This window comes from Oncorhynchus mykiss, chromosome 11, assembly GCF_057628025.1.
Source record: "Oncorhynchus mykiss isolate SJ-2025 chromosome 11, ASM5762802v1, whole genome shotgun sequence".
Classification (NCBI taxonomy): Eukaryota; Metazoa; Chordata; class Actinopteri; order Salmoniformes; family Salmonidae; genus Oncorhynchus; species Oncorhynchus mykiss.
The window spans coordinates 48,556,105-48,570,987 of record NC_143032.1 but is presented as its reverse complement, the minus strand read 5'-3'; the positions used below and the strand labels follow the sequence as shown (position 1 = coordinate 48,570,987).

The following is a 14,883-nucleotide window of genomic DNA, read 5'->3' as shown; positions in this document are numbered from 1 at the left end:
ACTCCCATTAGATGGGAGGCGCAACACCAATAACCTCTCCTTGTGGGAAAATGCTGACACCAAATGCTCCACACACTGCCTGTAGTCTCACTATAGCTCTCCTCCAACATCATGTGACATGGTTTAATGCTTGGGTGCTGAAGCCAAACGGAAAGGGATTTGGAATCTGATACATCTTCTGTAAATCTGTCAAAATACTTCAACAAGACTGAATAAAACGATGCCAGAAACATGTGGTGGGATGTTAAGCTGTTGAAACAACGTGAAAATATTTCACTGTGGAATGTTAAACGTTGCACTATTACTTACTGTATTAGTGCAAGTCTAGATACTCCTTGGTCTAAGAGCTTTGCTTTGTCAGCCTTCCAAGGATTTCCACAAACACTACTGTATTACCGTATTAATTTAAAGGGGCAATCAGCTATGCTACATACATTTTTGGACTTTTAAATGAATGATATGAATACAGTGCCGTGGAAAAGTATTTGACCCTTTCTGATTCTCTATTTTTGAATTATTTTTTTAATACTGAATATCAGATCTTCAATGAAAACCTAATATTAGATAAAGGGAACCTGAGTTTACAATAACGAAACATTATTTATTTAATTAACAAAGTTATGCAACACCCAATGCCCCTGTGTGTAAAAGTAATTGCCCCCTTACACTCAATAACTGGTTGTGCCACCTTTAGCTGCAATGACTCCAACCAAACACTTCCTGTAGTTGTTGATTAGTCTCTCACGTCTCTGTGGAGGGATTTTGGCCCACTCTTCCATGCAGAACTGCTTTAACTCTGTGACATTTGTGGGTTTTCAAGCATGAACTGCTCATTTAAAGTCCTGTAACAACATCTCAATTGGGATTAGTTCTGGACTTTGACTAGGTTTTTCCAAAATGTCAAATTTGTTGTTTTTTTTTAGCCATTTTCATGTGTGTTGTGGATCATTGTCTTGCTGCATGACCCAACTGCACTTCAGCTTCAGCTTACAGACGGATGGCCTGACTTTCTCCTGTAGAATTCTCTGATACAGAGCATAATTCATGGTTCCTTCTATGGATGACATGGGTCCCATTATGCTTGGTGAAAACCATACACTGCCTTCCACAATAAGAACGTTATACCAACGGTGAAGCACGGTGGTGGTAGTGTGATTGTTTGGGGATGCTTTGCTGTCTCAGGACCTGGAAGACTTGCCTTAACAGAAGAAACCATGAATTCTGCTCTGATAGAGAATTCTACAGGAGAATGTCCGGCCATCTGTCTGTGAGCTGAAGCTAACGCGCAGATGGGTCATGCAGCAAGACAATGATCCAAAACACACAATCAAGTTTACATGAAAATGTTTAAAAAGCAGCATATGTGAAGTTTTTGAATGGCCTAGTCAATGTCCAGGCCTAATCCCAATTGAGATGTGGCAGGACTTGAAACGAGCAATTCATGCTTGAAAACCCACAAATGCTCCTGAGTTAAAGTACTTCTGCATGGAAGAGTGGGCCACAGTGACGTGAGAGACTAATCAACAACTACAGGAAGTGTTTGGTTGGAGTCATTGCAGCTAAAGGTGGCACAGCTAGTTTTTAAGTGCAAGGGGGCAATTACTTTTTCACACAGGGGCATTGGGTGTGTCACAAACGTCGTCAGGGAAATGACCGGAGCAAGGTGCAGACTGGTGAGCATACATTTCTTTTTATTATGAATGTCGCCAACAAAATCAAGAAACAACAAAACGAACGTGAAGCTTACAAGGGCTATACAGGCCACTAACAAAGTCTGCCTAAGTATTATTCCCAATCAGAGACAACGATAGACAGCTGTCCCTGATTGAGAACCATACCCGGCCAAAACATAGAAATAAAGAAACTAGAATGCCCACCCTAGTTACACCCTGGCCTAACCAAAATAGAGAATAAAAGCCTCTCTATGGCCAGGGCGTGACAGTCCCCCCCCGAAAGGTGCGGGTGGGCATCTACTTCGGTGGCTGCTCCAGTGACTCTATAGGGGAGGGTCCGGGTGGGCATCTACTTCGGTGGCGGCTCCGGTGCGGGACGCAGACCCCACTCCACCTCTGGCTCCACCCACTTTGGTGGCGCCTCTGGACTGGGGACCGTCGCCGCAGGCCCCAGACTGGGGACCGTCGCCGCAGGCCCCAGACTGGGGACCGTCGCCGCAGGCCCCAGACTGGGGACCGTCGCCGCAGGCCCCAGACTGGGGACCGTCGCTGGATGCTTCGTGCCATGGATCATCACTGTAGGCTTCGTGCCATGGATCGTCGCTGGATGCTTCGTGCCATGGATCATCACTGTAGGCTTCGTGCCATGGATCATCACTGGAGGCTTCGTGCCATGGATCATCACTGGAGGCTTCGCGCCATGGATCATCACTGGAGGCTTCGTGCCATGGATCATCACTGGAGGCTTCGTGCCATGGATCATCACTGGAGGCTTCGTGCCATGGATCATCACTGGAGGCTTCGTGCCATGGATCATCACTGGAGGCTTCGTGCCATGGATCATCACTGGAGGCTTCGTGCCATGGATCATCACTGGAGGCTTCGTGCCATGGATCATCACTGGAGGCTTCGTGCCATGGATCATCACTGGAGGCTTCGTGCCATGGATCATCAGTGGAGGCGTCGTGCCATGGATCAACAGCGGAGGCTTCGGGCCATGGATCATCAGTGGAGGCTTCGGGCCATGGATCATCAGTGGAGGCTTCGGGCCATGGATCATCAGTGGAGGCTTCGGGCCATGGATCATCAGTGGAGGCGTCGTGCCATGGATCAACAGTGGAGGCTTCGGGCCATGGATCATCAGTGGAGGCTTCGGGCCATGGATCATCAGTGGAGGCGTCGTGCCATGGATCATCACTGGAGGCTTTGTGCCATGGATCATCAGTGGAGGCGTCGTGCCATGGATCAACAGCGGAGGCTTCGGGCCATGGATCATCAGTGGAGGCTTCGGGCCATGGATCATCAGTGGAGGCTTCGGGCCATGGATCATCAGTGGAGGCTTCGGGCCATGGATCATCAGTGGAGGCGTCGTGCCATGGATCATCAGTGGAGGCTTCGGGCCATGGATCATCAGTGGAGGCGTCGTGCCATGGATCATCAGTGGAGGCGTCGTGCCATGGATCAACAGTGGAGGCGTCGTGCCATGGATCAACAGTGGAGGCGTCGTGCCATGGATCAACAGTGGAGGCGTCGTGCCATGGATCAACAGTGGAGGCGTCGTGCCATGGATCAACAGTGGAGGCGTCGTGCCATGGATCAACAGTGGAGGCGTCGTGCCATGGATCAACAGCGGAGGCTTCGTGCCATGGATCATCACTGGAGTGAGGAGACGTATAGGCAGCCTGGTGCGTGGAGCTGCCACAGGGCTTACCAGGAGACATACTGGAGGCTTGGTTCTTGGAGTATGCACCAGATACACTGGGCCGTGGAGGCGCACTGGAGGACTCGAGTGTAGAGCTTGCACAACCCATCCTGGCTGGATGGTTACCTTTCACCGGTAAATGCGGGGCGCTGACACAGGACGCACTCGGCTGTGCAGACGCACCGGAGACACAGTGCACAGAGCCGGCGCAGGACATCCTGGGCCGAAGAGACGCACTGGAGGCCAGGCGCGCTGAGCCAGCACTATCCGTCCTGGCTGGATGCCCACTCTAGCCCGTCCAATGCGGGGAGTTGGAATGTAGCGCACCAGGCTGTGAATGCGCACTGGAGACACCGTGCGCTCCACCGCATAACACGGTGCCTGACCAGTATCACGCTCCTTACGGTAAGCACGAGGAGTTGGCTCAGGTCTGAGTCCTGACTCTGCCACACTCCCCGTGTGCCCCCCCCCAAAAAAAATATTTGGAGTGGCCCCCAGGTCTTTCGTGTCAGCTGTGACCCTGTGTAACCCTGGGCCCTTTTTCCTCGCTGCCTCCGCCTTCCTCGCTGCTTCCACCTGCTCCCACGGCAGGTGATCCTTTCCCGCCAGGATCTCCTCCCACGTCCAGGATCCTTTCCCATTCAGGATGTCCTCCCATGTCCATTCCTCCAGAAAAAGCTGCTCCTCCCGGCCACTCCGCTTGGTCCGTTTGTGGTGGGTAGTTCTGTCACGAACGTCGTCAGGGAAATGACCGGACCAAGGTGCAGCGTGGGGAGCGTACATTTATTTTTATAATAATGTCGCCAACAAAACAAGAAACAACAAAACGAACATGACACTTACTAGAGCTATACAGGCCACTAACAAAGTCAACTACCCACAACTAAGGTGGCAAAATAGGCTGCCTAAGTATGATTCCCAATCAGAGACAATGATAGACAGTCGTCCCTGATTGAGAACCATACCTGGCCAAAACATAGAAACAGAAAACATAGAAATAAAGAAACTAGAATGCCCACCCTAGTCACACCCTGGCCTAACCAAAATAGAGAATAAAAACCTCTCTACGGCCAGGGCGTGACAGGGTGTTGAATAACTTTGTTTAGGAAATAAGTGTGTAATTGTTGTTGTCACGTTCTGACCTTTATTTCCTTTGTTTTGTCATTATTTAGTATGGTCAGGGCGTGAGTTGTGGTGGGCAGTCTATGTTTGTTTTTCTATGATTTGGGTATTTCTTTGTTTCGGCCTAGTATGGTTCTCAATCAGAGGCAGGTGTCATTATTTGTCTCTGATTGAGAATCATACTTAGGTAGCCTGGGTTTCACTGTGTGTTTGTGGGTGATTGTTCCTGTCTCTGTGTTTGCACCAGATAGGACTGTTTAGGTTTTCGCACATTTATTGTTTTGTTAGTTTATTCATGTATAGTTCCTTTATTAAAGAACATGAATAACCACCACGCTGCATTTTGGTCCGCCTCTCCTTCACCACAAGAAAACGGTTGTGTTATTTGTTCACTCGAGTTCCCTTTCTCTAATATTAGGATTTGGGTGAATATCTAATAATATTCAGTATCAAACATACACAAAAGTAGAGAAAACTATAAAAGGGAGCAAATACTTTTTCCCAGCACTGTATAACTTATTTTTTATTTTTATTTTACCTTTATTTAAGTCAGTTAAAAACAAAATCTTATTTTCAATGACAGCGAGTTAACTGCCTGTTCAGGGGCAGAATGACAGCTTTGTACCTTGTCAGCTCAGGGATTTGAACTATCAACCTTTCGGTTACTAGTCCAATGCTACAACCACTAGGCCACCCCGCCACCCCACCCTTATATATGCCTCATGAGCTTAGTTATCTGTCACACCCCATCAGAACACAAAATATAAGCTCTTTATACTCCATTGTTTGTAAACATTGTAAATGTAAACAAACACTGTACAGCCTCATAACATGGTTAAACTATCATTTGGATACCATGGATGGTAAGTCCTTGCATCCATAGCTGTCTTTAAATTTGAGAGTAATTACATTTCTCCAGACCCATCACCCTGCTTTTTACCGAAATAGTGGTGGGGAAAACACTTTGGTAATGTTTCAACTGCTGATTGCCACTTTAAGGCTCATGGTAAAGAGGGTTATCTTGAGGGGGAAATGCAAATCACATTTGCTGATGCGTTGAGGTGCAAAACGATGAAAGTTTCAGTTTTGCCGTTAGTCATCTCTACTAAAGCTAAGGATATTGAGTTGGAATATCTTCAAATCCTGGGATAGAAAAGACTGTAGGTCGATAACTACTTTCTTTCAGCGGTAGGCCTATATGAACAATGGTATGGACGCGGCTACTTGAACACATTGTGGCAAATTTAAAAGAAGATCAATCCATTATATAAAGGTTTGTTTTTGTGGAAGAGGTTCCACGGTGATCACAAAAACATTTATGAAGCCTTTGGGACATGCTTGTTGATCGTATAAGGTTATTAAAAAGGACCCTTGCTTCCTAAATGGTTTCAGTTCAACTTTAACACACATTCCACACACAAACCTCAGATCTATACACACCACGATGAGACTTGCCAAAAATATGACCCTCTCAAGAATCATAGATATTTGGCTTGAGTCCATGTTTTTCTCTATCAATTTTTCTTGTGCGGAATATTAAAAATAAAAAAAATAAATGACAGACCTCACAGCCAAGATGTGGCTTCTGAATATATTCTTAAATAAGATTTATTTTACACCTCAAAACAGAAAAGTATGGGGGTCGGGCACGTGGTACATTGGGAATGTATTTACAACTGTAGTTTACATTTTTTTGGTGTAAGCTCAGAGAAAAATGTTAATACAGTCATAATAATTGCACTTCATAAATATCCACTGTTGCCAGCATTTCCACGTGACAAAGCCTCAGCGCTCTCTCCAGTTAATAAACTCAATTTACCAGTGAAATTTGACTGACCAAGGAAATGCTAATTTAGGACCATAGGACTGCTGCATTGATCAATTATTATAATTTTTAAAAAATATTTTCACTCGAGTCCCTCAAGCCAAGGCATTAGACATTTCAGTAATTTAAGTGCAGTACATTCAAGGGAAACTCACAGTCATAAATATTTAAATGTTCTGAATCCTAAAGTCAACGAATGACTCGGGCTCAACGCGTCTCAACCATGGGCTGAAACGGACCAGGAAAAAGCAGTGTACCTTGTCTCATCTCACATCACCCGAGAGAACAGGGCATGATTGTTTCACATCAAGACTCCCTTTTGGTCCCAGCTCTCACTCCTCCTATATGATAGTGCCCAGAAGTGAAAAGGGATATCCCACTTCTACCATACTTATAAAAGGGAGGCATGACAGGAATAGCAGTATAACGGAACGAAGTCAAAAGCCTCCCATAGCAAAAAGCTGATTCAGCCTCATTTTTCAGATTCCTAAACTGGGTTTGTTTTTTGTGTGGGGTAGGGGGGGGGGGGAGTTTAGGGAAAACAAATCTAGGGATTAAAAGGAATATATTAAAATAAATATATTAAAAGATGTATAACTAAACCACACACAAGAGGTCATGCTGGAAAACCTCTCAATCAGACAGTAACAATCTTCAATAGAGGAAAAAAAAAAAAACTTTTTTTTTGTTGCAACATTTTCTTTTTAGTAAGTGTTTTCAAGATGTACTGTAGATTCCAGTGTTGTTTAGAGAAGATAGCTCTCTGGCTAGGTTACAGAACCAGAGCAGCGACTATGCCTTGTACCAGGACATCAGAAACTGCACGTCAGCTTGAGGAGGAATAACAAGAAACAATAAAAAAGCATTTTGAGACACTTTTCCCCCATAGCAGCCTATGCATATAATATACCTACAAATATAGAAAACAACAAAAATAGGTTCAAGTTTTCAAGTTTCTTAAATATATCATATCCAAACTACCCAATTCCAAACTCCAAAGTTAACAAAGTTTTTAAACTCCAAGCAGTGCAATTTATGGGATCAATTATAGAACAATAATTACTAATATTGTCACATATTTTTCATTCAACATTGTGACATTTGTGTGTACACGTCTGTATTTGTGTATGAGTTTTTGAGTGTGTGCATGTGTATGTATGAAAATGTGTGCGAGTATGATGTATTTCTTTAGGGACTAGAAAGCAGCCCTACCCTTTGGCCCTTTGGGGCCTTCTTTGTGACTATAGCACCCCAGTTGCTTTGTATTTGGATGGGGGAACAACAGAGGTGGCTGTATGCACTTTCATATCAAGCTAGAATTCTCACCAAAAAAGTTGAATCGACTCAAAACAACAACATCAACAATAAAACAAGAAAGGAACAAATACAAATAAAATCACCCCCAAATTCCTGTTGGCAAACCACACTATGGGACATCTGGAGAATCTTCTGTCAGGGCACCCAAAACCACCAAAACCCTTTTTCTCCCTGACTGATAAATAACCAGTCTGGGCTGGGAGGGAGAAACCCCCCAACCCGTCACCCAACACAAGATCCACTCTAACACCATCGCTTCCCTCCCTGGAGCCTCCGAGCTGCTTCAAGCCGTGCCAGTCTCAACAGGCCTATATGTCCCCAGGAAATCAAGGTCTTCTTCTCTGTCCCTCAGCTTTTGATCCAGATTTCGCATCATTCATTCATTCTTGTCCCCTGGCTCTCGCCCTCATCCCCCCACGCTCTATCTGTAAACTGGGAGGCGGATGTGCGCGTGCTGATGGTCCAACAGCCGTGGCACCGACACAGTCTCGTAGCCTTTGCCCAGCATCTGCTCTTTGATGCAGGGCGGGTGGACGTCGTTGATCAGGTACTCCAGAGACTGCAGGCTGCTGCTCAGCACCGATGTGTTGCACAGCTGGTTCTTACTGGGCAAGCTGCAGCACAGGCATCCCCCGCTCCCGCTGTCTATTGCGGGGTGGTGGTGGTGATGGTGGTGGTGATGGTGGGGATGATGGTGGTGGGGGTAGCCCATCTCCCTGTGCCCCCCAGTGGCTGGCCCTCGGGTGGTGGTCCCCAGGAGCTCCTGGTGCGGGTTGTAACAGTCACTGTCGGGGGTGACCAGCACGCTGTTCCAGGGTGGGGCAAAGTACTGGCCCACCGAGAAGTTCCCATGCATCCCCATGCAGTTCAGAGGGGAGGAGCTGACCTTGTCCAGGCACCCCCCACCCCCTCCACTTCCCCCCGTCAGGTGGTAGGGTCTGGAGGAGGAGGAGGATGACACCTGCGCCTGAGCCATGATCCCTGCACCCCCCGGGGCACCACAGCTTTCAGGGGACTTACTGATGGCCCCTCCTCCCCCGCTGCCCGCACTATACATGCGAAGCACAGCCTGCTGCTGCTGTTGCTGTTTCTGCCACAGGATGTAGTCCATGCTGTCCGAGTACATCCCGGCCTTCATGGTCTCGCCACTGTGCACCGCCAGCGGCAGCCCTGCCCCTGTGTACACCAGGTTAGGCTGGGGCGCCATGCCGCCCACGTAGCCGCCTCCCGAGGAGCAGGAGGATACCCCCATGATACCCCCCGCTCCCTGCTTGGAGGGGCTGGGGTTGGTAGAGGGTGCGGTGGAGGAGTTTGCACCCTGACACACCTGCTGCAGAGCCTGGGCCTGGCAGTGTTGGTTGATTTGATAGATGATGCTCTGGATGGAAGGGAGGTTGGACTGTGGGGGTAGCTGGACCAGGCCTCGTCCCCCTGTCACAGGGATCCCAGAGCCGGCCACAGTGACGTTAGGGGGCACCGAGAGGGAGAGGCCAGGGGCCTCGGGGGGCTGCGAGGGTCCAGTGTGGTACACCATCCGGCAGTGGCCATTGGCTAAAGTACTACTGCTAGGGGGAGGGTACGGGGCGACAGCTATTTGGGCTGGGGAAAGCTTAGTTCGCCTGCCTTCCGAGTTCTTGAGGACGCCCTTAGTGGGGGCGAAGGGGGAAGAGACCTTGACAATGGCCAGGAGGCCTGTGTAACCGCCTGTATGGAGGTGTGGGTAGGGGCTGTAGCGCTGGCTACCTGTGGTGTCAAAGCCGTTCACAGTCCGGTTAAGGTGCTTGTGCTGGGGCACTCTGATGTTGGTGGGGAAGATCTTGATGGAGAGTGGGCTGCTCTGCGTCTTCTGGGCGTAGGCATCCAGCTCAGCCACGCTGGGGTAGCGGGGAGAATGCATGGGAACCACCATGTCACCTGCAAGATAAATAGACAAGAGACACATGGGAGTGAGCACAAGAGACAGAGCTAAGCACGGAACAAAGTAATAAGTCCGTACAGGTCACCACACTTATAGGGTAGGACATTCAACAAGCACAACACTTACACAAATGACTGATGACTAGCTGAGAGAAATTGATGATAAACATATTATGGGATCTGTTTTGTTAGACTTCAGTGCGGCTTTTGACATTATCGATCTTAGTCTGCTGATGGAAAAACATATGTGTTATGGCTTTAAACCTCTTACTATATTGTGGATAAAGAGTTACCTGTCTAACAGAATACAGAGGGTGTTCTTTAATGGAAGCCTCTCCAACATACTCCAGGTAGAATCAGGAATTCCCCAGGGCAGTGGTCTAGGCCCCTTACTTTTTAAAATCTTTACTAATGAAATGCCACTGGCCTTGAATAACGCCAGTGTGTCTAGGTACGCGGATGACTCAACACTATACAAGTCAGCTACTACAGCAAGTGAAATCACTGCTGCGCTTGAGATAGAACTGCAGTTAGTTTCAGAATGGGTGGCAAGGAGTAAGTTAATCTTAAATATTTCCAAAACTAAAAGCATTGTACTTGGGAAAAATCATTCACTAAACCTTAAACCTCAACTAAATCTTGTAATAAATAATGTGGAAATTGAGCAAGTTGAGGTGACTAAACTGCTTGGAGTAATCCTGGATTGTAAACTCTCATGGTCAAAACATATTGGTACAACAGTAGCTAAGACGGGGAGAAGTCTGTCCATAATAAAGAGCTGCTCTGCATTTTTAATAACACTATCAACAAGGCAGGTCCTACAGGCTCTAGTTTTGTCGTACTGTTCAGTCGTGGGTTCAGGTGCAACAAAGAGGGACCTTGGAAAATTACATTTTGGCTCAGAACAGGGCAGCACGGCTGACCAATGTATGTACACAGAGAGCTAACATTAATAATATGCATGTCAATCTCTCGTGGTACCAAGTGGAGAAGGAATGGACTTCATCACTACTTGTTTTTGTAAGAAGTGTTGACATGCTGAATGCACCGAGCTGTCTGTTTAAACTACTAGCACACAGCTCTGACACCCATGCATACTCTACAGGACATGCCATCAAAGGTCTCTTCACAATCCCCAAATCCAAAACAGACTATTGGAGTACTACATAGAGCAATGGCTACATGGAACTCTACTACGCATCAGGTAACTGGTGCAAGCAGTAGAATCAGATTTAAAAATACACCTTATGGTGTACAGCGAGGACTGTAAAGAGATACACACAGGCACAGACACACATTCACATGCTAAGACACGCACTCGACACACACACACACACACACACGTGGATTTTGTATTGTAGATATGTGATAGAGAGTAGCGGCTAGAGGGAACAGACTTAATGTGTTGTGAAGTGCTATGAAATGTAATGTCATGTAATATTTTAAAATTGTATATAACTGCCTTAATGTTGCTGGACCCCAGGACCCCTCCATCTCATTTTCACCCCCCCCCCCCCGAAAGTATATCCCACGACGAATGGATCTTTAAAAATAAAAAAAAACTAATTCTGTTGAAGGCTGGCACCTTAGGCACTGTTAAATCAGTGCTTTGTGAAATTAATTCAGACTCTCTTTAGCGTCGAATTGGGTTAGCCTTTGATATGAGGAGAGGGAGGAGGGGGAGGGGGTAGAGAAGCATATTTAATTGCAGTGGCACAGTTGAGATTTATAAGTAGTATCACTTACTGGGTTTTACCCTTCCTCAATGATTCGACCCAGGACTACTTGGAGATGGGGCGATGGAAACCCTAACTAAAATCACAATTAACCATCTGTAGGGAATTCTTAACCTGGTTTTAGGGTGAGCTAAATAATGAGAATAGCAAGTCACGTTTAATACAATGTGTTTCAACCCTGCTGCTCCAAAACAATAAAGAATGAACATAGTAAAGTGTAACTCCAAAATGTTTAATTTTAAAATCTCTGAATTGTAAAGTTTAGATTAAAGTTGGCATATGGCTTATATAGTTTTTTATTTCTCTGTAATTTCAGTATTGGGGTCCACAGAATTCACTAGAACACATAGTAATATGCAGTCATATGTACGTACGTATTTCTATGGCTGTAACACTAGCTAGATATCCTGCCTAGTGCCAGAATTCCACTATCATAAGCAAGATCCTCTGTCACTCACAACTAAATGGTGGTTGTGGTACGCTACCTAGTACTTGGAGCCATTCCAAACCCCAAATGAAATCCCACAACGTCTGAGTTCGGTCACACAGACTAGTATTATTGGCCTTTACTCAGGTAGCGACAGCTTAATCGACCCAGAGATGAGGTGGCAAATCAGGAAAATGTCCCTTTCTAAAAGCCCACCATTATTTGTCAGTGTTGGGGGGTGGGGTACAGAGATTGGATTTAAATGATATTCAGGCAATTTCATGGCTACTTAAAGTTGACAGGCAAAGGTTTCCCTGTTTTTCCAAACCTTAACACTAAAACAGGCATGACTACCTGTCAACATTCTCTTTTGGAATGTTTGGAAAGGATGTCATTTGAGGGCATTGTGAAAATTCCAGAATTTGAAAATGTTCAACATATCACATGCTCGATATTGTACTGTTGAGAACACAATCAGAACTCAATTTCACATTTGATCAAGCTAATCTGTCAAGAGATGACCTTGATAGTCTGTCTGTAGCTAGCTACTGGGATTTCAAAGTAGTTTATATTTTTCACTAGTGCTGCACTGTGACAGTCGGTGGTCGGAGCAGATTTATGCTGCAGAATGAGAAGACAAGATGCTGTTCTCCTTCTATCTAACTATAATAAATCACTTGAAACGACACTACTGTTTACAGTGATCTTTATTAAGGGCCAGCTCAAAGTAGTAAGAGTGTTTGTGTATGAGTATATGCTTTTAAAAGCAATTTCCCTGGGAGAGATCATGATCATGGATGTTTTTGGCTAGCTAACCCACACTTGGGCTAGCTAATGTTTGCTTACTAGCTAGCTAACCTTGAATTCACAGTACAATTAGTAAGAAAGGGTCTAGCTATCTACATATGGTAACATTTGATCAGAAATAGCTTCATTGTTTTCATGTGATAGTTAGCCACATTTTGGTTAGCTAGTTAGCTTTTTGTCTGCAATGGCTGCAGCCAGTGTAGCTAGCTAGATAGCATACATATTGTTTCCCAAGAAGTAAACTAAGTTTATTAGCTAGGTAACTAGCTGGCTAACATTCATTATACATGTGTTGTTTCATACAACCAGTCTTAACAACTAAAACATTTAGCTAGCTAGTTAGCCAGCTAGTCTTAGCTGTTTGAATGGCAGCCTCAGCACATTACTTGGCAATACACTGTCTAGCTATAGCTAGCTAATTAGCTATCTAGATTATATCTCATTATCTGAATATGAATAATTATTGACATACATGTTTATTTCCCAGATATACAAGTGTCTTCTCACATCCTGTCAGTTTCATTTGTTTAATTTCTGATCCAGAAAATTACTAATAAAAGCCATGTCTGTAGCTTGTGTTCCTTGCAGTATTAGCAATTGCTCTTTTTGAATTTTTATGCAAAAGCGAACAAAAAAAACACCAAGACTAAACAAAATAGAAACGCGCCAGTCAGCGAATGTCGTGGTGACCTGAGGAGTTTCGAGGCAAAGAGCTGTATGAGCGGGACTCACTCCATTTCAGTTTAAAGATACTTTACAGCCAAGCAGTCACCAACTCTTATTCTTCTGCTCCCATTACTGATAGCATGAGAAGTTCATTTATACTATTCAATGGGCCTCCAACTGTGAAAATGATTAAATCTACAAGATCCGTATCATAAAGGAAATAAATTGGGAGTTAGAGCTTGCATAGTATTTGCGTCTGTGAAATTGTGAATGCTCCAACTACAAGACAAGAAAATACTATTTTAATTTAACCTTTATTTAAATAGGCAAGTCAAGTAAGAACAAATGGTTATTTTACAATGACAGCCAAACCCTCCCCTAACCCAGACGACACTGGGCCAATAGTGCGCCGCCCTATGGGATGCCCAATCACGGCCGGTTGTGATACAGCCCAAGATCAAACCAGGGTCTGTAGTGACGCCTCTAGCACTGAGATGCAGTGCTTAAGACCGCTATGCCACCTGGGAGATTGTTGAAGTAAATAAAACATACTGATGCTTCAAGCAAATATATTAGGTCTACACATCACAACCTTTTCAATAGTCAATGACAGTACGATCAGACTCCAGCATCACAACTGGTCCTAAATAAGACAAGAGAGACAATGTAGTATCCCTTTTCTGCAGTCAAATCACCCTCACCCTTGAGTGGGGAATTTTATTCACATTTTTCATAATGAATTAAACAAATTTAAATGCTGGAAATCCAGTGTTTCTACGTGAAACGGTTTTGTTATATTTTAGTCTTCTGTGATATATGTATATAAAGTGTAATATCGGGATGCAAACTCTAAATATAATATGTTTCAACTGTATATCTGACATGGTACAGGTGTTTTTAAACCCATAACCATGAGTGTGAGGTGTATACTTTAGTTTCAAAGTAGATTTTTGTTTAAGACTATTTAGCCCACTGGAGTAAAAGGTTGAAAAAAAATACAATGTTATGTTTATGGCTGTAAATGAATCTGATCACATTGTAATGGGTTGGGCTGAAAGGGTCATATATGACTCGGAAACCAAGGAATGCTTGACTGTCCTTAGAAGGACACAGTACATATGTAGGAATGTCCTAATATGGACACCTTACAGGCATGAACATAGAGATCCAGATCAGTGGGCAGCAGGACTGAGGCTGCCTGACTGGGGCACAATTCTCCCAACCTAACCTTCCCTGGTGACAGCGTTGATTGCAACACGCTTTGATGTTCCCACAGGCAGGGGAAACTGACAGAAGACTTATTTAATGTGCTCCAAAGAAAAAAAATCTCGGCATTCGCCGGTCCACATGCAAATGGGCTGGCTGCATTTTTAAATAAACATATTTGATCATTACATGGTTTAAATGAGGAGCGATATTCTGCTTTGGCATATCAAGGGGCTGTGCCCCTCCTCACCCCCCTGCAACATGCCCATCATTCCCCCTAATTACTGCCACGTGAATTAAAAAAACGTTGCAAAACAACCAGAAAATTCATTCAAGGGTGGCAAATTCCCATTCCTTGTCAGTGACTGAGTCCATATTTTCCATGTCTGACTCTACTGTGCTGTCTCTCCTTCTGCTGCGGACAAAAGTTCCACTCCTCCCGATCTCCTCAGTCTCCTTCCATCTCTCCCTGGCTCGCCCGTTGT

General features: G+C 45.1%; 2 protein-coding genes across 2 annotated transcripts in view; both read right to left on the bottom strand.

Annotated features, from left to right (window-relative positions):
• Positions 1-1,165: 1,165 nt before the first annotated feature.
• LOC149979605 (uncharacterized) lies at positions 1,166-4,249 on the bottom strand. Its single transcript, XM_090190268.1, has one exon. It carries the CDS (start codon positions 3,590-3,592, stop codon positions 1,997-1,999), a length of 1,596 nt encoding a protein of 531 aa, XP_090046394.1. The 5' UTR covers positions 3,593-4,249; the 3' UTR covers positions 1,166-1,996.
• A 1,840-nt stretch (positions 4,250-6,089) lies between these two features.
• LOC110535764 (protein FAM222A) overlaps positions 6,090-14,883 on the bottom strand; it is an 81,843-nt gene continuing 73,049 nt past the window's right edge. Inside the window, exon 3 of the mRNA XM_036935559.2 lies at positions 6,090-9,553. Within this exon, the coding sequence (XP_036791454.1) occupies positions 8,061-9,553 (1,493 nt within the window). The 3' untranslated portion in view covers positions 6,090-8,060. The remainder of the gene's footprint in view (positions 9,554-14,883) is intronic.